This window comes from Mus musculus, chromosome 5 (assembly GCF_000001635.26).
Source record: "Mus musculus strain C57BL/6J chromosome 5, GRCm38.p6 C57BL/6J".
Classification (NCBI taxonomy): domain Eukaryota; kingdom Metazoa; phylum Chordata; class Mammalia; order Rodentia; family Muridae; genus Mus; species Mus musculus.
This window is the reverse complement of record NC_000071.6, coordinates 114,896,851-114,917,307: the sequence shown is the minus strand read 5'-3', so window position 1 is coordinate 114,917,307 and position 20,457 is coordinate 114,896,851. Positions and strand designations below refer to the sequence as shown.

General features: G+C 46.9%; 1 protein-coding gene across 4 annotated transcripts; it reads right to left on the bottom strand.

The window, feature by feature from the left end:
* Positions 1-5,062: 5,062 nt before the first annotated feature.
* Positions 5,063-20,382, bottom strand: Oasl2 (2'-5' oligoadenylate synthetase-like 2). 4 transcript variants are annotated; one of them, XM_006530314.4, is made up of 7 exons: positions 20,157-20,382; positions 19,446-19,725; positions 17,278-17,566; positions 15,893-16,068; positions 12,232-12,476; positions 10,504-10,645; positions 5,076-6,417 (listed from the first exon to the last, which is right to left on the bottom strand). In XM_006530314.4, the coding sequence occupies exons 2-7, from the start codon at positions 19,641-19,643 to the stop codon at positions 5,941-5,943; spliced, it is 1,527 nt and encodes a 508-aa protein (XP_006530377.1). In that variant the 5' UTR covers positions 19,644-19,725; positions 20,157-20,382; the 3' UTR covers positions 5,076-5,940. The 4 variants fall into 4 exon arrangements, with proteins under 4 accessions (NP_035984.2, NP_001346110.1, XP_006530377.1 ...); XM_006530315.4 differs by having other exon boundaries at positions 19,861-20,377; NM_011854.2 differs by having other exon boundaries at positions 5,063-6,417; positions 19,446-20,374.
* Between the last annotated feature and the right edge of the window lie 75 nt (positions 20,383-20,457).

The following is a 20,457-nucleotide window of genomic DNA, read 5'->3' as shown; positions in this document are numbered from 1 at the left end:
GTTTGTTGTTCTGATCCTTTAGGGAACTTTGGCTGATAGAAATTCTTTTTTTTTTTTTTTTTTACGATTTTATTTATTTGATGTATGTGAGTACACTGTAGCTGCCTTCAGACACAGCAAAAGAGGGCATCAGATCCCATTACAGATGGTTGTGAGCCACCATGTGGTTGCTGGGATTTGAACTCAGTGCTCTTAACCACTGAGCCATCTCTCCAGCCCCACCGCTAGAGAGTCTTAAAGGAACAAATGGACAGTGGGCACAGGTGATCAGCAAACTGGAGGTGTCCTGAGGGGGTGGGGCCCTGGCTGGGGAGAAAGGGAAGTAAGCCCAGGGTACAGAGGAAATGGAGGGCTCATTGTTCAAGCTGCTTCCTTCTTGAAACTGTAGCATTTCCTTCTTTAATCTAGATCAAAGTCCCTGGCTTCCCTTCATGGCACCAGGCTCATTCGAGCTCCGATCTCCACTCTAATGCCAGAGAAGTTTGCAGAAGGTTTTGTGGGTGAAGCAGGAGGCGGGACTCTGAGGATGGTTCAGTGGATGGAAGTGTTGCCCGGTGCCCTGAGTTCAGGTCCCTAGAACACATTCAAGAGGAGTGTAGTAGCACAAGCTCTGTAATCCCAGAGTGTGACACACCCACAGAGGGACGTGGAGATGGGACACTCTCCAGAGGCCCACAGCCCAGTCAGCCTGGCCTGTGTGGTGGTGAGGAATCCTGTCTTCCAAACAAAGTGGAAAGGTAAGGGCTGGCGCTTCAAGTCATGGAGTTCCAGAGGTGCACAAACACATATGCACACACACACACACACACACTCACACACACATACCATACATATATGCATACCCTCGCACACATACACATCATATACACACACCATACACAAACACACACACATCATACACACAAACATACATCATATACACATCACACACACACATATACATACCCTCACACATACACACATATGCATACCCTCATACACATACCCATCATACATACACATATACCATACACAAACACACATCACACACACACACGCACACACGCACATCATACATACACACACACACACACAAAACACACTCTCCCTCCCTGCTAAAAAAAGAACCAAATTCAACAAACAAAACAGGAGAGATTCCTCTTCTAGGAATTATGGGCACAACAAACAAATATAAAGACAATGCAAATTTATGCATAAGATGCAAATGATCTCCACTGCCAGAACTTAATCACATGGTCACACTCAGGGCAAGGGAGACAGGGAAGTGTAGTTTTTAGCCTTTCACAATGTGTCTACCTTAAAGTTGCGTTACTAGGAAGGAGAGAGAGGTAGAAAAGCGATGGCGAGAAACAGAAACTGCTGTCTCATCTTTTCTCTGCTTTTGTCCTTTGGCTCCAGCACAGAAGTACATGTAGGGAGATCAGCCAGGTCGGCAAGGACACAGCTCTTTAACGTTCCATCCATGCCAGGTCTAGGACATGGGAAGGGGAACTCAGAGCAGAAAGAAAAGCAATTAGTGACAACTGCTTGCTGTTAGAGTCACTGAATTTTTGTTTGTTTGTTTTTGTTCTTTTTTTGTTTTTTGAGACAGGGCTTCTCTGAGTAGCCCTGGCTGTCCTGGAACTCACTCTGTAGACCAGGCTGGCCTCGAACTCAGAAATCTGCCTGCCTCTGCCTCCCAAGTGCTGGGATTCAAGGCGTGTGCCACCACTGCCTGGCCTGATTTTTATTTTTAATTGTCTGTGATGTATATAGGTTTTTTTTGTGTGTGCGCATCTGTGTGTATGTGTGTGTATGTATGTGCTATGCTTGTATGTATGTGTGTGTGCCCTGTGTGTATGTTTTGTGTGCCATGTATGGGTATATATGTGCTGTGCTTGTATGTAGGTGTGTACCGTGTATGTGTATATATGTGTTCGTGTGTGTTTCTATATATGTATGTGTGTACATGTATGTTTATGTGTTTGTGTATGCCGTGTGTGTCTGTTTATGTGTGTTTGTGTGTATATATATGTGTGTGCTATGTATGTATATGTTTATGTGTGTGTTTGTACGTTTGTGCTGTGTGTATGTGTGTGTGTGTGTGTGTGTGTGTGTGTGTGTGTATGCATTCTCAGAAGCTAGAAAAGGTTACTGTTGGGTTCCCTGGAGTTGGAGTCGCAGGCAGCTGGGAACTGCCAAGTGTGGGTGCTAGGACTCAAACATGGGCTCCCTGCGAGAGCAGTGTAGGCTCTCAGTCTCTGAGTCACCTCTTCAAGCCTTCGTTCTGAGAGGAGAGCTCACGTTCACACGATGGTGGTGACTGTGGCAGGCAGCACTGGGACGGGGAAGGGAGAGCTGACATCCTGTAGCACAGCATCATGAGGAGGCGGTAATGGCTGCCATCTCTAAACAGATGTACAACAGGTGTTGGTATTCTGTCTAAACTCCACCCCCACAGTTCCTGGCAACAGCCTGGTAGGCTTGGCCCCTCCTCTCTCTCTTACACACTTGCCTCTTGCCCCCTTGTCTCTCTTCATTCCCTTCCCCCCTCTCTCCATGTGGTCATGGCTGGCCTCCACTTATCTACTCTCCCTCTCTCTGCCTTTCTCTGCCTCTACTACCCTCTTAACTCCCCTCCCCATTCCCTAGATAAATTCTATTCTATACTATACCCGTGTGTGTCTGGTCCCTCAGGGGGAAGGGATGCCTCAGCATGGGCCCGTTGAGGCACCCTCTTCCCCCACACCCTGCCAGAACATATTCTTATAGCTCTTTCTCTTTTTATGATCACAGCAGTGTGTCTGCTCTATCAGCAGTTAGGAGAACTTGGTCAGAACCACTGAGCGCTTCTGTTTGTCTTTGCTTGGCCAATCACACCACACACACAGCAGATCTCATGCAAGAGATTTGGGGGGTGGGATGTGGAGGCCCCCTGGGAGTGGGGACAAGAAAGACAGAGAGGGTTGGAGAGAGACAGAGAGGGATGGAGAGGGAGAGAGGGGGGAGGGAGAGAGGGAGAGAGGGAGAGAGGGAGAGAAGGAGAGAGAGAGGGAGAGAGGGAGAGAGAGAGAGGGAGAGAGGGAGAGAGGGAGAGAGGGAGAGAGGGGGAGAGAGAGAGAGAGAGAGAGGGAGAGAGAGAGAGATCCATGATAGGAGGGACTTTTGTGGCATTTGGTGGCTGGTGATGTGGCTGCTGATACTGAAGGTAGGCTGGAGAAGAGAGCGTGCCTGGTTCCTAACAAATAGGGCAACAGTCACCAATTGAAGCCTGTTATTGGAGTCACATAAACGGCATGTGGTCTGTGCTGCTCCTAGGACACAGGAAAGGCTCAGGAAATACTAGTCACCAGTCTTTAGCATTCATGGTTTGATTGGCTTGGCCTAGTCACCAGTCCTTAGCATTCATAGTTTGATTGGCTTGGCCTAGGTATTGGGTCAGGTGATCTTCCCAGGGAATCGGCTAAGATCATTGGTATCAGCAAGATTTCCATCAGGATGAGGTCAGACTTCCTGGCACGTGCCCACTGTGGGAAGGCCAGAGACGAAGAGAAAAAGATTCCTTCCAGGAGTCACAGGAGAGCCTGGACATTGACCAAGGCCCTTCCTTCCTTCTCTCCCTCTGAACATAGTTTCCTATATTCAAGACAGGGTTTCTCTGTGTAGCTCTGGCTGTCCTGGAACTCACTCTGTAGACCAGGCTGACCTCAGAGAGATCTGCCTGATTCTGCCTCCCAAGCTGGGATTAAAGGTGTTCACTACCACTGCCTGGCTAATATATTCTTTTTTTAAAAGATGTATTTATTTATTCTATGTATGTGAGCACACTGTTGAGGTGTCTTCAGGCACACCAGAAGAGGGCATCAGATCCCATTACAGATGGTTGTGAGTCACCATGTCATTGCTAGGAATTGAACAAAGGACCTCTGGAAGAACAGTCAGTGCTCTTAACCACTGAGCCATCTCTCCAGCCCCCGCCCCTCCCCAGCTAATGTGTTTTAAGCTTTTTTTTTTTTTTTTCCTAGCTGTAAAAGTGGAAGGGTTGTTATTTCTACAAGTCCGTCCAACTCCAAGGCATCTGTGAAAATAGCCAGATGGCATCGTCTGTGAGATTTTTTTGGTATATCATTCACAGAAATGCATGGGATTCTGCATGTATGAAGGGGCCGATACGTAAACTGATTTCTGTATTTAATGAGGGGCTGGGGTGGATCTACTCTTGCCTGTTGTAATGGCTATTCCTGGGTGTCAGCTTGACTATATCTGGGATGAACTACAATCCAGAATTGGAGGGCTCACCTGTGATCCAGGTCTTGAGGCTGGAAGACACAAGTTTCTGACCTGGATCTTGGCATGGAGGTCTTGAGGCATAGTGGCCATGAAAAGCTTAGGCCCAGGCAAGGCCTTTAATCCCAGGAGACTGAGGTAAGGAGATCTCTGAGTTCAAGTTTAGCCTGGACCAAAGCAAGTTCCAGATCCAAGCATCGTGATACACACCTTTAATCTGGGCCACACCTTCTGCTAGAGGTCCCCATAAGGACATTGGACAAAGGAAGATTCGGTCTTCTTCACCTGCTTGCACTTACTAGCCAGCACATCTGTTGGAACCTACTGCAACAGAAGACCAGCTGAAACACCCAGCCTCGTGGGACTGAGCAACTACTAGATTCTTGACCTTCCTATTCAGAGCTGACCGTTGTTGGGTTAGTTGGACTACAAACTCTAAGTCGTCACAATAGATTCCCTCAATATTGAGAGTCATTCCTTAAGTCCTGCGACTGTAGAGAGCCCTGACAAATACAGCTATTTAGCTTCTTTCAATCCTGACTATACCAGAAGTTTACTGTACCGGGGCCCCACGTTCCAAGACTGAAATCTGTGATTGGCTAACTGTAGCCATTGGATAGGATCTATCCTTATCACCTTTCACCAAGTAGGTTTAGACAGGGAGGCCATGACTACGCGCCAGCATGAGGTTGGTAGAGCTGACTTGGGGGCATCTCCAGAGAATAATATGTGGGTTAGGGGCACCTGAAAGTAGGTGGACTCTAAAATGGCCTCAGACCTGATCAAGACAATATCGGAGGATCCAAAGCCATTCTCTGGTTCGCTTCTTTATTTAACAAGCACTTGTCATACATTGATACTGGATTGGTACCATTCTAGAGCACAAGGCCTAAATCATTAAAAACAATCGAGTCTGATTAGACAAGGGAGATAGATTTACGTCCACGGGAGTCTAACATGGATGAAGGGAGAGGGCGGGAACACAAGATGATTTGGCCTGCTGCATGGGCCAGATAGTAGTTGTTTTCAAACAGGAGCATGCAGAATGATGTGAAAGGCTTGTTAAGTCCAGGACCGCTGAGTCTCGGTGAAATGTCTGGCTTGGGTTAGTTTTCCATTCTAAGAGGTTTCTGGAGAGGTGGGGAATCTGACAGTCTGGGGTCTGCTCTTTGAGATTCGGTGACTCACAGAATGATGAAAACAGAGGCTGAGGGAAAGGATGTTTGAGGAAAAGAGACACAGGTGTGACTCAGCTCTCAGTGTGACTCAAGGTGTCACTCTGCATTCAGTATGAGTTGAGTGTTTAGAGTTGGGGGTCGGGGACTAAGCAGGGTTCAGCTTAATTGACTGTTAGGAAAAGAAACTTGAACTTCATTCTGTATTATTGGAAAACACAGGAGAGGGTTTGTTTGTTTGTTTGTTTGTTTATCTGAGACAGGGTTTCTCCGTATAGCTCTGGCTGTTCTGTAACTCACTCTATAGACCAGGCTGGCCTTGAACTCAGAAATTCTCTAAGTGCTGAGATAAAGGCATGCACCACCACTGCCCGGCTATAGGAGAGGGTTTTAAGCAAGAGAAGGGAATGTTGATATTTAAGCTATAGAAAGAACCCATCAGAGTCTAGGGATGAGGTAGGGAGGCGTAAGACTCTAGGCACGGACTCAAGCAGCCAGACTAGTCGATTACCCTAATGAGTATGATGGTGTCGCAGTCTTTGATCTCAAGCTCTTTAAGGCTCTCATCATCTTCCAACTCCTCATCATCCAACAGTAGTACCTGATCCTCCGCACAAGGGCCTCCAGCATCTTCTATCTTCTCTTTCAGATCTAAGATGGTATCATCAGGGTCGATGGTGAAAGGCTTGCTCTGGCCACCAGGATACTTCACAAAGACCAGGATCTCAGGAGGAAAGGTCTCCAGCACTTGAATGTTCACCTTAGAGAATATCCCATAATCTGCTAGGGTCTTCCTGCTGCTGAGCAGCTGTCTCTCCCCTCCGGGCTCCTGGAAGGAGATGCGCAGTTCCCCTCCAAAGTTCTTTTCCCTCCTGATCTCTGCCTTCATCTTTCTGATGGGGCTGTAGGGGTTTGTCCAGAGTGTCCAATCCACTGTTCCCGTTTGTTTCACTCTCACCTGAACATCCCTCGCTCGCTGCAAGGGAGAGAAGAGAAAGGGCAAGTGTATGGAAAGAACTGTCTATTGTCTACAAAGCTGCTTTCTTCTAGCTCCTGATATAGTTTATCATCTACCAAGACAACCTGGGAGACATAACGAACAATGGCGTGAGACAACAGGTGAGCTGCTTGGCTACCCTAGGCTCAGAGTACCACTAACTCACGCCATGTTCCTCGAACATTTTATAAATTTTATGTATATGAGTCCACTGTGGCTGTACTGATGGTTGTGAGCCATCATGTGGTTGCTGAGAATGAAGGTTGCTCGCTCTGGTCAGCCCTGCTCTCTCCAGCCTAAAGATTTATTTATCTATGTACACTATATCTGTGTACAGATATATATTATATAGATATATAATATTGCTGTCTTCAGATGCACCAGAAGAGGGCATCAGATCCCATTACAGATGGTTGTGAGCCATCATGTTGCTGGGAATTGAACTCGGGACATTTGGAAGAACAGTCAGTGCTCTTAACTGCTGAGCCATCTCTCCAGCCCAACAAATGGATTCTAAATGATACTCTTCCCCTGTGGAATTACTCAGAATCGTCACCCATCACGGGTACACAACAGCGTTGTCCTTATGGGAGCCTGGGGATTACAGTGATGTCATTTAATAGTTGTGTCTGGCTTTAGGAGGGTTGTTCAAGGGCGATCACTGTTATGCCAAAAGTCTGGATGTGTCCTAAAAATTCTGCTTCAGGGTTAGGTTCTAGACATTAAAATATGTCACGTCACAGAATTCTGACATATTTGCTGAAAAGATGGCTTGGATCTGGAATGGTCTCCTGGTAGGTTAAATGAGACGTCCCTCAGCCGAGCACTTACAGGACTTACAGGAGGATCCTAGTATATCAGTGTGTGTGTGTGTGGGGGTGGGGGGGCTGGCAGGTACAGGTTTTGGGATTGAGGCCAGCCTGGTCTACAGAGTGAGTTCCAGGACTATGCAAAGAAACCCTGTCTTAAAAAAAAAAAACAAAAAATTAAAAAAAAAATTAAATAAACCAAAACCAAAACCAAAACGAAAACGAAAACCAAAAAAATAGGGGAATGCCGGGGCCGGGGCCGGGAGGCAGGAGTGGGTGGGTGGGTGAAGGGAACACCCTCATAGCAGCAGAGGAGGGAGGATGGGATAGCAGGTTTTCAGAGGGTAAACCAGGGAAGGTTTAATTACATTTGAAATGTAAATAAAGAAAATATCTGATCTGGTAAGATGGCTCAGTGCTTAAGAACACTGACTGCTCTTCTGAAGGTCCTGAGTTCAAATCCCAGCAACCACATGGTGGCTCACAACCAGCCATAGGAAGATCTGACGCCCTCTTCTGGTATGTCTGAAGGCATCTATAGTTTACTTACATATAATAAATAAATCTTTTTTGTTTTGTTTTGTTTTGTTTTGTTTTTCGAGACAGGGTTTCTCTGTATAGCCCTGGCTGTCCTGGAACTCACTCTGTAGACCAGGCTGTCCTTGAACTCAGAAATCCGCCTGCCTCTGCCTCCCAAGTGCTGGGATTAAAGGCGTGCCCCACCACCGCCCGGCTAAATAAATCTTTTAAAAAATATAATAAAGTAAAGAATAACAAGGAACATAAATAGTCTATGGCCCGGGGTTTAAATAGTTTTCTACCACACAGAAAAGTAACAGAAATGTTTTTTTTTTTTCCTCATATTTGTTGAGCACAATCCTGGCACTGGTCCTTTGAGCTGCTATAATCAACCTCACCCCCAGGTGATGCTCAGAAGTGCTCTGACTTGTACTCCACCGTGGTCCCTTCTGGATCTGTTTTTGCGACTAGGGAATTGTCTGTTAAGATAATTTAGTAACAGAATAACCCACTGAACAATAACTTAAGTGAAGTGAGAACACGCAGAGGGACCACACACGCTCAGCGGAGGCGCTATTCACAGAGGGAGGTAAGAGGCTGAGAGCTGGTCTCTGGAAAATGGAATTTCTGAGAAACTGGGGTCTGAGATGGAGAGAGACTGGTGGTTTGAATAAAAATCGCTCCCCATCCCCGCACCATAGGGAATGGCTCTAGCAGGAGGTGTGGCCTTGCTAGAGTGGGTGTGGCTTCCGGGAGTGAGTGTGGCCTTGCTGGAAGAAATGTATCTTTATGGAGGTGGGCTTTGAGGTCTCAGAAGCTCCAGCCAGGTCTCTGCCTGCTGCCTGCGGATCAAGGACTCTCAGCCCCTTCTCCAGCACCATGTCTGCCTGCACACTGCCATGCTTCCCGCCTGACGATAATGGAATGATTCTCAGACCCTGTAAGCCAGCCCCAGTGTTTTCCTTTTTAAGAGCTGCTCTGTAGTCATGGTGTCTGTTCACAGCAGTAGAAACCCTAACTGAGACAAGAGACATAAGTAGTTTTTTTTTTTTTTTTCATTTTTCCTTGTTTCCCAAAGGGTCCTTTGTTTTTTGTTTTTTGTTTTTGTTTTTTTTTTTTTGGGGGGGGGGGGCATTCTCAGCTATTGGCACTTGATGGCCAGATGGCAGGTCCCTTTCAGACTCTATCTGTCTACCTTGTTTCATTTGCTGTGGGGCCACTTTTGAGGACAAATCACAACTTTTCCCGAAGAAAATAAGAAATGGGCCAAGGGACAGGATTTCTGTGGGTTTAGCAAGTTAGGGAAACAGCTTCCTCGGGAAACCTCTCAGTCCAATTCTTGAATCCAAACATTGGATTTGCATTCAGATCCAAGATGGTGGTGGCCTATGGGGCAAGGCTGTACAGTGGACTTACTGTCTGCAGTGAGCTGTAGAAGACTCACTTAATTTTTAAAAAACATATTACACTTACTATTTAAATAGTAAGCGATTGTACTGGCTAGTTTTGTGTCAACTTGACACAGCTGGGGTTATCACAGAGAAAGGAGCTTCAGTTGGGGAGATGCCTCCATGAGGTCCAACTGTAAGGCATTTTCTCAATTAGTAATCAAGGGGGAAAGGCCCCTTGTGGGTGGGACCATTTCTGGGCTGGTAGTCTTGGTTCCATAAGAGAGCAGGCTGAGAAAGCCAGGGGAAGCAAGCCAGTAAAGAACATCCCTCCATGACCTCTGCATCAGCTCCTGCTTCCTGACCTGCTTGAGTTCCAGTCCTGACTTCCTTGGTGATGAACAGCAGCATGGAAGTGTAAGCCCAATAAACCCTTTCCTCCCCAACTTGCTTCTTGGTCATGATATTTGTGCAGGAATAGAGACCCTGACTAAAACAGTGACGATGATCCACCAAATGAGAAAATATTACTCTAGATCCAAGCTAGAGGTAAATTATTAGACTCTGTCTCTGAGGTGACTATAGACCAGGGCAGATTGTCTGCCCATCTTACCGATGAATGAACTGAGGCCTGGGTGTTTATAGATAGAAACTGGGCTTTGATACCTAAATACACGGCCCTGAGGTGCACAGGCTGCTTGCTTCTGCACTCTCCTGCAGAAGTCCCCCCACCCCTTTCCCTAGGCTTCTCCCACAGCAAGCGCTGCAAGGCTTGTGTCTGGGGCTTGCCTCTACATTGCCCCTCAGAAGCTCAGCTTCAGTGGTGCCAAGGCTAGCACTCTCCTAGATAACCAGGTACAGTTGGTGCCTATCCTTGAAGAAAGGAGATTCGGGTCCCATGCTTAAATCATAGAAAAGAAGTAATCAGAGGTCACACACAGTTATTGCCCGCCATAAAACTAGTTCCTGATAGCCCCACAAAAGACAATCTTTAATCCCCCTCCCAGCCTGGCAGTCCCGCCCCACCAAATGGTATCGTGTCTGAATTACCTCCCCTTCACCCTAAGCATTCAAAGATGTTCTAACTGCTCTGTATATAAGTGCTAAGCTGGGGGGGTGGGGGTGGGGAGTAGCACTCTCAACCTACACTGTAGGGGGTTTTCCATTGATCAGAGTCAAGACTGGAAATAAAAGGACTTTTGCAAATTGCAGCAGACTTAGCAGTTCTTGAGCTCTTCCGGTTTCCTGAGGAATCAAGGCATAACAGCCCTTGCTGGGATGCCTTGGGAAGAGCGTGATCTAAATGAGTGTTAGCGTGAGTTCTCACCAGGAGATAGTATGCATAGTACCTGTACATTCCAGCGCTCGCTGGGGCCTACAGTCGTGCAACAGACCTGCAGCAGGCAGAAAGCAGCTTCTGCAGCCACCTGTTCCCATCCCTTTCTTCTTCCCAGGTTGTTGGTGGGGTCAGCTGGGTCTAGGATGATGGGCCTGGGGGGGAGAAAATGGCAGATCTCGGTTACAGTCAGGATACTGGCCTCTGGGCCCTCGTCTCTGTGGAACCATAAAACGCATTATAAGGGCAAATTGTCACGGGATGTTTAAGATCACTAAAAAGCTGTCTCTGGAGGCGGGCCTCCGCAGCCTCCACTGTTTCAGAGCCAAACGTGGATCTCAAACTTTTCTTGCAAGGCTGTCTTGTGTCTGCCAGTGTTGTCACCATGGTTACCATCCTTGTCATTTCCCCCTCTCCCCTCCCCAAAGAGCGGGGAGGGGCAATTTTGTTACCCCATGCTACAGTGGGAACAGAAAGCTGGAAGTACAGACTCGGAGGGTAGGGGAGCTACATCCTTGGAGAAAAAGTGGGAACTCCAGCTGACTGCCTCAGCTTCCCCAGTTGACCTCTGCAGGATGTTGTGAGCGCCATGAGTAGGTGGGGTGGAAGCTGACTCTCTCCTGCTGAGGCTACTCAATTGTCTCTGCTGGATTTGATGACATTATTTTGCTAAGGGCAAAGTCTCTCTCTTGATGCGTGTTACTTTTCCTTTATTTCTGCTTGCAGTATACTCCATAATTAACTCCCTCATTTAAAACTGAAGGTGGGGCCAACAGAGAGCATTCTTCAGATGGCCCAGTAGAAGCAACCCCTGCAAGCAAAGCCCTTCCATTAGGATTGGAGATAGAGGGCCCTGGAGCAAGCGGGCCGGAGCAAGTGGAGCTGTAGCAAGAGGGTGAACGGAAAGGGGGTGGGAGAGGGGGAGGATTGGAGATATTGGAGATATAACCTCAGCAAGCTCCAGAAAATGAATCTCTGAGAGTTTACTAGACATAAGCAATCTTATACTGGCAACTAGGTGTCTAGAGGAGAAAGCTAGAACCATTGCAACCTTGAAGCGATAAATCGGAACTTGACTGGAAGACCCTGGGTAGGGAAGGGTTGAACCACTCACAGACAGAGACTGAAAGACCCCCGTTTCGGGGAGAACCTCGCTCAAGTCCCGGGATGAGCCAACATCCCAATAACTCGAGAGAAACTGTTCTTGATGCAATATCGCATGAGGTTTATTCGGGAATCAGCATGCTGAGGCCGAGCTCATAACCCACACAGGGGCAGAGGAGATCGACCCCCAGCAGTTGCAGTCGAGGGTTTTTAAAGAATAAACCACAAAGTGAGGGGAGGATAAGACCACAAAGAATGGGGAAGCTGAGTAAACATCGTAAGAATGGGGATAGTGAATTACAGCTCATCTCCCACGGAAAGGTTACAGGCTATCTTTGGCAAACATTCTTGTTCCCTTACACTATGGGTCAGGCGCCTGGGTGGGTCACCCAGTGGTCATCGTTCTCTCAGGCTGAAGGCGAAAGAACAAAGAACTCCATGCTGGGTTTCGTTTCTAGGGGTCTAAGAAACACATTGAGTTGGGGTCTTACAAGACCTTGGTGATGTGGAGGCCATACTTGGTGACTTGGTGACCCCTGAATGTTTTCGAGTACGTGAAACCCTTTATTTTCCCCAAGCCACTCCAGTCAGGGTTTCTAGGCCTCAGAGCCGTAAGTCACGTGGTTGATAGACTCACCGGTCTCCCTTCAGCTGTTTCTTCAGAAAGTTCCTGACGACCTCGTTTTGGAAATTGTAGTACTTGGTCCAGTAGATGCAGATGTCGCGGTAGTTTACGAGGAGCTCCATCACGGCTACGAACCCTTCATCCAGATTGAAGCTATCACTGCTCTCTGTACCCATCTCCCAGGCGTAGATGGTCAGCAGCTCCAGAGCATATTTTGAGGGCAACACTGCACCTCTTCCATATTTACGTCTCAGGCACTGGGGGGGGGGGGTAGAGAGAGAGAGAGGGAGAGGGAGAGAGTGAATAAGAATTTCATGTGATTGATGCTCTAGGAATTTTCAGGTTCCCTTGTTACTTTATGTGACACAGCCAGGACATGGTAGGTCTACATGGGCTGATGGCACGGGGGTTTCCTTGCGGACCGTCCGAGTATCAATCAATCTACAGTTTCCAGTTAGAATGGAGGAGGCAATGCGGTATATTTGAAATTCTATACTAGTATAGAGTGTATTTTGATCATAGCCACGTCCCTCCACCCTTCCTCCTCATGCCCCCATCTTTCTCCAGTCCTCTTTTCCTTCTCTTTATGTCCCTTGGAGTTCAGTTGGAGCTCTCCTTGTGTGCATGGGTGTAGGGCCATCCTCCAGAGTAGGCACAGGTCGGGAACCACATCTCTGAGGAAAATCCCTCTCCCAGCAGCCACTGATGGCCAGTAGCTCTCTGCTTTCCCTATGGATGCTAGAACACTAACTAGCTTAATCTTGCACAGGTCTCCTGCAGCCAGATGCTGCTGTGGGCACCTTGGCAGTGAGACCGACATGCCCATAAGATGCTATTTTGTAGCCATCCTTCCCATTGCTGGTTCTTAGGCTCCTCTTACCTCCTTTCCCACAATGTTTGCCCAGTACTCTGCTGTCTGTGACATCCTGTGCACTGGGGAGGGGGGCAGGGGGAAGGAGTGCTTCTCTGCCAAGAACAGAGGTACACACTAACCTGTGAGTTGAATGTGAGAATCTAGATGACAGTTTGACACCGTGTCCACTGGGTGAAACAGCAGTAGTAGATGCTAGTTAAAATCCTGATGAGTTTTATTTTTTAGATGGAATCTTGTTGTGTAGCCCAGGCTAGGCTGAAACTTGCAGTTTTTCAGCCTCAGCCCTCCAGGTGTTGGGAATACAGGTATGTCAACCATACATGGCTCCCAGTGATGTGTGTGTGTGTGAGAGAGAGAGAGAGAGAGAGAGAGAGAGAGAGAGAAAGAGAGAGAGAGAGAGAGAGGAGGGTGTGCACATGTGGATGTCACAGGCCAACTTTGGAAGTGAATCCTCACCTTCTACTTGGAAGAAGCAGTTTCTGGCATAAGAATAAACAAGAGTCACGAGTTGGGGATGTGGCTTAACAGCCTGGTACTTATCGAGCTTGCATAAGGTCCTGGGTTCAATCCCTCAGGACTTACAAAGGAAGCCAAGTATAACAGCGTAGACTGTTTAGAATTAGTTCTCATTAGATTTGTGGCTTTAATAGTTTTAGCAAATGTAATATTTTAGTTCAGCGAGAAAGGATGCATAGTTCAAGATGTGATGGACAACTTGTTAGTTATTTGAAAGGAAATAAAGGTGTTGCCAAAGTCACGTCATATACAAGAAGTTAAAAATGGAATTAAGTATATATTAAACATATAAGAAAAATTAGGTGGCTGCAAATTTACCCCTCACACACATGCACACACACAAGCACACGCCTGCATAAACGCATGCACATGCACACACATGTGAACATGTACACACACACTGAGTCCAATCGGAGTTCCCCTTATGAGTGTGGATGCAGCTTTTCACACTGATATGCACTATTTTCACACTGATATGCACTATTTTCACACTGATATGCACACATGCATACACACAAAGATGTTTACCTTCATTTTTATACATTTTTATGCTATTTGAAGTTTTTATTATGGGTCCATTGCAATATTTAAATAACCACATATATTTTTCTATGGGAGAGAGGGGGGGTCCAGATAAGTAAAATCTATTAGAGAATGACAGAAATATTCATGTACAGAAATATGAGCCAGGGAGGTGGGAAAAAGAGCCTTAGAAGTCTCATAATGATATGGGTATCATGCCTGCCTATAATTCTAGTACTTTGGAGGCAGAATCAGGGGCTCTCCAGAGAAAGCTAGCTAGTTAGACAGCCATGCAGACAAGTCTAGGGTCTAAGGTCAACTGAAAGACTTTGTCCTAGTATATATGGAGGAGATTGAGAAAGACAACCATCCTGAGACCTACACACAGACACAGATACACACAGATACATACATATACATACACACTATACACATAATTTGCAAAAAAAGAAAAAAAGAAAGAAATCACTGTTCTTAAATTATGTGTCTGTGTCTATGTGCATGCAATGCAAGTAGAGGCCAGAAGAGGGTGCTGAATCCCTTGGAGCTGGAGTGACAGTGGCTATGAGCTGCCCAAAGTGGGTCTGGTGCAAGGGTGGGTGCTCTTAACTGTTGAGCCTTCTCTCCAGCCTACTGTTTTCAGAGCTGGCCTGGTTAAAGCCAGTACGTGGCTGGTGGCTGGATGAAAATGTTTGTAGCCCTGATGGGAAGGGAGGTAAATACCTGTAGCCTGGGAGGTCTTACAGTTCACTGGAAGACACAAAGTAAAGTGTGTGGACAACATGAATGGACGGAGCTCTCACCATCGACTCAAGGACAACAGCTCGTGTGTGTGTTTAAAGGGTGGACCAAAACTGCGGTGAGTTGGCATGGTAACTCCAGTTATCTAACATCCAGGTATGGGCTGCGGGAATACAGATGACGGTAAAACATGAAAGAAAAGCCAAAGTACTGTCGCAGGTTTATCTGGGGACCGTGTGCAAATCTCTCCTTCTTCCTTAAGCATTTTTCGACTTTTTTTTTTTTTAATGAGTTCTTTGCAATTAGTCAGATAGCAAGAAAGAAATGCTAAACTGAAGAACATTTCCTGGGACTGCTTACGAGCACAGATTCTAGAGTCAGGGACTCGTGTTCAAATCTCAGCTCAGTTTTCTCACCTCCAGGGTGAGGGCGGGGATACATGCCATTAGAAACAGCAGAAGGAGGGAGGGGGTGGGATAGGGGGTTTCCAGAGGGGAAACTGGGAAAGGGGGATAACATTTGAAATGTAAATAAAATAACCAATTAAAAAAAGTAAAGAAACAGGAAGGAAGGCAAAACGGGGTCCCTTGGCATGTATAGCCTAGATCATGGGACCCAATTAGTCTGACACAATGGTGGCTTTATTATTGTTATCAAAATGCCACACATCTGAGGCTTGTTGAAGGCAGCCTGTCCTCATCTGAGTGAGCACTTAATCGCACTTGGGGGAAGGTTTCACTGCAAGCAGGTGTCACAAGATGCAGACGCTCTCACCGACAGGGATGCTGGGTTCTTAGATGGTCCAGGGCCCTGCAGGTCACTCACTGTTTATCCTGCCTCTCACCCACTTCTTGTATCCCCACTCGATCTCTCTTGCTGTTGCGGAGGATTGAACCCAGGACCTTACGCATCCCAAGCAAGTACCTTGCCAACAAGCCACACCTCCAGCCCCAATTTCTAAGAGAAGCTTGGGCTACAGATGCGTGCGTACCCTCTGCTCCGCCTCCTCCCAGCTCTTACCTGCAGGTACCAGAACTTCACCAACCGGAGGAGGTTCTTCAGTTTAACTGGGCGAGTTTTCACAAAATGTCTCTGTAACTCTGTGAAGCTTGGTGAGAAGTCACCAGGGTAGCCCTTACTTCTTATCAGAGTCTCGTAGATTGCCGGTGCTGGTTTTGAGTCTCTGGAAATAGGTCCTGGGAGGAGAAACTAACTGGTCAGGAAACTCTACCTTTTGAGATTGGAAACATAGGGAATCCCCTACACCTCCTTCATCCCCTCTCATCCACCCCTCCCGCCCTTCTTTCTTTTCTTTAGATCTCTTTCTTTCTTTCTTTCTTTCTTTCTTTCTTTCTTTCTTTCATGTGTGTGTGTGAGTACACTGTAGTTGTCTTCAGACACACCAGAAGAGGGCGTCAGATCTCATTACAGATGGTTGTGAGCCACCATGTGGTTGCTAGGAATTGAACTTAGGACCTTTGGAAGAGCAGTCAGTGCTCTTAACCGCTGAGCCATCTCATCAGCCCCTCTTCTTCGTTGACAGGGTCTCTCTGTGATGGATCCTGGGCTGTCATTAGGCTTGTGGTCTGCCTGCCTTGGCTTCCTGAGAGCTGGGATCACAGTCATTGTTTTCTATGCCTTCCTTACCTCGCCCCCTCCCCCACCTCAAAGCTAAATTAATAGAGGCCGGGATGGTCAGGTAGACCTTCAGGCTCATGAAATCCTCAGATCGGCTCCATTAAGGAGGTAAACTTAAAGGCAAGCACAGGCAATCGCCGTCTGGTATCTCAAATGTGAGCAAATATCAGTTCTGATGACTCAACATTATCCCATGTAGTAAGTTAGTATGCTCGATTTTGAGCATGCTAAGGTGTGGGCCCAAGAGGAATACAAGTTGTAAAATACGAGAGTCTTGTTATTTATTTGTTTGCTTATTTATTTCATTTACTTACTTACTTTTTGAGACAGGGTTTCTCTGTGTAGCCCTGACTGTCCTGGAACTTGCTCTGTAGACCAGGCTGGTCTCAAACTCACAAAGATCCACCTGCCTCTGCTTTCCAAGTGCTGGGAATAAAGGCTTGCTCCATCACCACCCAGCTTGAGAGCCTTGTTTTAAAGGGTCTAATACAGTTCTGTTGGACCCTAAAGACCTTGGAATGTTTGCCTAACCTGGTGTTTTCCAGAGGGTGGGTAGGAATTCATTCTTTATGATAAATCCTTCCTCCCCATGTAACACTGGGACATGGGAACCCATGCAAGGATATTTATTTATTATGGAAGTCTATCCATCTTCACAGTATGATTTCAGTCCCACCTATCTATCTACAAAGCAATCTTCCAGAGGAATCTTGCTAGAGGAAGACCCCAGAATTCTTTCTTTAAACTGAAACTTCCACTGGATTTACCCAAAGCATCGTAAGCTGGGAGGATATCCATCCAAATAATGTCATCAGTCTTCCGGGACTGAACCTTTAGGGTGAGGGAGCGAGGGGCCCTTTTGCCCTCTCTGTGGGTAAGGACAATGATGTTGTAGGCCAGGCTTCTGCTACAATGAATCAGCCTCTTCTTAATGAAGCTGATGACGACCTCCCGGTTTCTCGCCTGCTCTTCGAAACTGGAAAAGCAGCTTAAGAACAGAATCATGTCTTGGTCAGATCTGTGGTTCAGCGTTGTCCCCTTTCCCGAGGAGCCTCCCTGTGGAAGGTGACAATGGCAGATTTACCTCTCCTGAGATTTGATGCTTTGAAGTTGAGAGTTAAGCCAGACCCATTCATGGTAAGTTCTCTGTACAGTCCTTTAAGAGAGACCTGTGCTGTGGGCGTTATGGGCTGAGCATCCCTGATCCAAAACTGAGAGACCCAAATGTTCTGAAATCTCAACAAGGGCAACACTTTATGTGTATGGCTGCTTTGTCGGCATGTACACATACACCATAGGTGTGCCTGGTGTCTATCCTCAGAAGCCAGAAGAGAGGTGGAAGGGAGCGCCTCTGGAGTTAAGTTACAGGTAGCCACCATTCTAGGCACAAAACATACCAACCTCAGAACTACATCCCTAGCCCAAAACAAATTGCTACTTGAAAAATGCTATAATGAAACAAAATCCTTTTTCTGCTAGTTTAAAAAAAAAAAAAGGTAAAACCAAAGAAGATGAGAGAGTCTAAACCTCAGCTCCTCCTCTTGACCCCTCGACAGTGCCTCACTGATGCAGTCACGGCTGGCCTGGAACTTGCTATAAGAACAGGTTTAACAGTCTTAAACTGGTAATCCTCCTGCCTCAACCTCCCGACTGCTGGGGTTACAGGTGAACGCTACCACACCCAGCTCTGGACTTCCTTTTTTTGTTGTTTGTTTCTTTCAAGTCCCAGAAGCCAAGAGGCTGCTACAAGCAATCGACCTAGGTCAGGCAGAAATTTGCAGGAACCAGAACACAAATGGGATACGATGTATCCTTTTGCAGCAGCTGTGGGAGTTTCCATTTCTGTCTTCAAAGCTTTTTGGCTAAGAACCCTCCCTGATCTCTGGTTTTGAAGGTTTGTTGAGATTTTTCTTCATCAAAAGCTCTTTCTCTCCCGTCTTAACCTCTGCTACCATGGCTCAGAGTTCCCAGGTAAAGTTGACTTACTCAAGTTAACTTAAGTTGTCATGCCGGGTGGTGGTGGCGCATGCCTTTAATCCCAGCACTTGGGAGGCAGAGACAGGCGGATTTCTGAGTTCGAGGCCAGCCTGGTCTACAAAGTGAGTTCCAGGACAGCCAAGACTATACAGAGAAACCCTGTCTCGAAAAACAAAAACAAAAAAAACAAAAAAAAAAAAACCACTTAAGTTGTCATTCATTTTAGCAGAATAAACAACACCCAGAGCTCTGATCCAAATGGTCTTGATTGGAGGGGGTGGGCTGTAAGTTTGTGTTTTTCTGGGAGAAACAGCTAGCCGTAGAATTACTTACACAGGCAGCCCTTAGAATCCCAATGGTTTACCAAGTAGTCTTGCTAGGTAATTTCTAACATGACCAATACTACTAACTTAGAGAACAATAGGTTTCCTTCACTTAGAAGTAAAGTAGTAGTCTTTTTTTTTTTCTTTCCTATCCTTTCCCCCTTTCCCTTTTCCTCCTTTCCCTTTTTCCCTTCCCTTCCCTTTCTCCAGACAGGGTTTCTCTATGCAGCCCTGGCTGCCCTGGAACTCACTCTATATCAGGCTGGCCTCGAACTCAGAAATCTGCCTGCCTCTACCTCTTGAGTGATGGGATTAAAAGCATGCAGGACCACACACGCCTGGCCAAGTATTATTTCTTAGACAGGAAGCAAAGGCACACATTTTATGGAAACCGGTGACTATGGTCCATTCAGGAACCAGAATCCCAAATTATCATTACCACCTCTGTCCTTCAGCATTGCAAGGCTAATTTTAAATGCACAGAAATTTTCTATGCTTTATCCCATTTACTGCTTCTACTAAACCCATCTTAAGAAGAGGACACAGACTCAGAGGGGGTGAAATGGCCCACCTCTCAAGTTCACAAGCCCCACAGGGCAGAGGTGAGCTTTAAACTCAGAACCCTGTGTGCTTACCTTCACCACCTTAATCACCCTGACTTCTTGGTCCAGGAGCAGCTCATCACGGAAGCACTGTTCCCGAAAGAACCTCTCGATTCTCTCCCAGGCATCCTGCCCTTCCTCTTTCCAGTCCCTCTGGGGCTGAAGGCTGTGTTCCAGGAAGTGGTCTAGACTGTCCCCAGGGGTCGCATACAGGTCGGGGAACGGGTCCATTTCAGCTGGGCCAGCCTGTCCTCTAGATAAATCCTCTGAGCTTCTGCTCAGCTCTGATGGGAGAAGCTTCCTGCAGCGTTCTCTGGAGGAGACAATGGGATGGAGAGTTGCATGGAAAGAAGAAAAGCGCTCTGCCCCTCCCTCCTTGGAGAAACTGGAAACAGAAACCAAGCTTTGACAAGAATTGAAAGTGAAACTGCAGGGAGATCCAGTTTACCTTCTTCAAGGCAGAAGGGAACAGGAGTTAAGGATGCAGTCTCCCCACCGGCTCTGTTGTGAGCACAGGATGTTGTTTACCACAACAGAGTAAGATTCAGCAGTTTCAGTGGCAGCGATTTGGCCACATAATCTCATCTGCCTGGTGATCTGGCAGTGGCAAATGCATTTATTTCATTCTTAATCACGCATAGTGTCTCCGTTACTAGTGGCGTCTCGAGCGATAGGGTTAGGCTAGGTTATTCCTGCTTATGCTGAGGGTCACAACATCCACACTCCACATTCCTAACTACCGACCTCAGCTAGTCTCCCCGAGGCTGCTCATCATCTGTGCAGGTGTCTTAGCTGAAGGCCATATCCAGGGTCAGACTCTCCAGCTGCAGGGCCCATCGAGGTGACATTTCTCTGATGCCTACCGCAGTCCCAAAGATGTGAGGCACAAAGGATTGCTCCTGGTCAATGGACAGCGTGAGGTAGTCTCACGATGTTTTCTGTCTAGTTATCTTCAGTGAGTGACGTGTTCTGGTTATCAGGTGCAGCCTTGGGTGTAGGATTAGGTTCCTGACTAAGCTTTTTTTTTTTTTTCATGCCTAAAAGG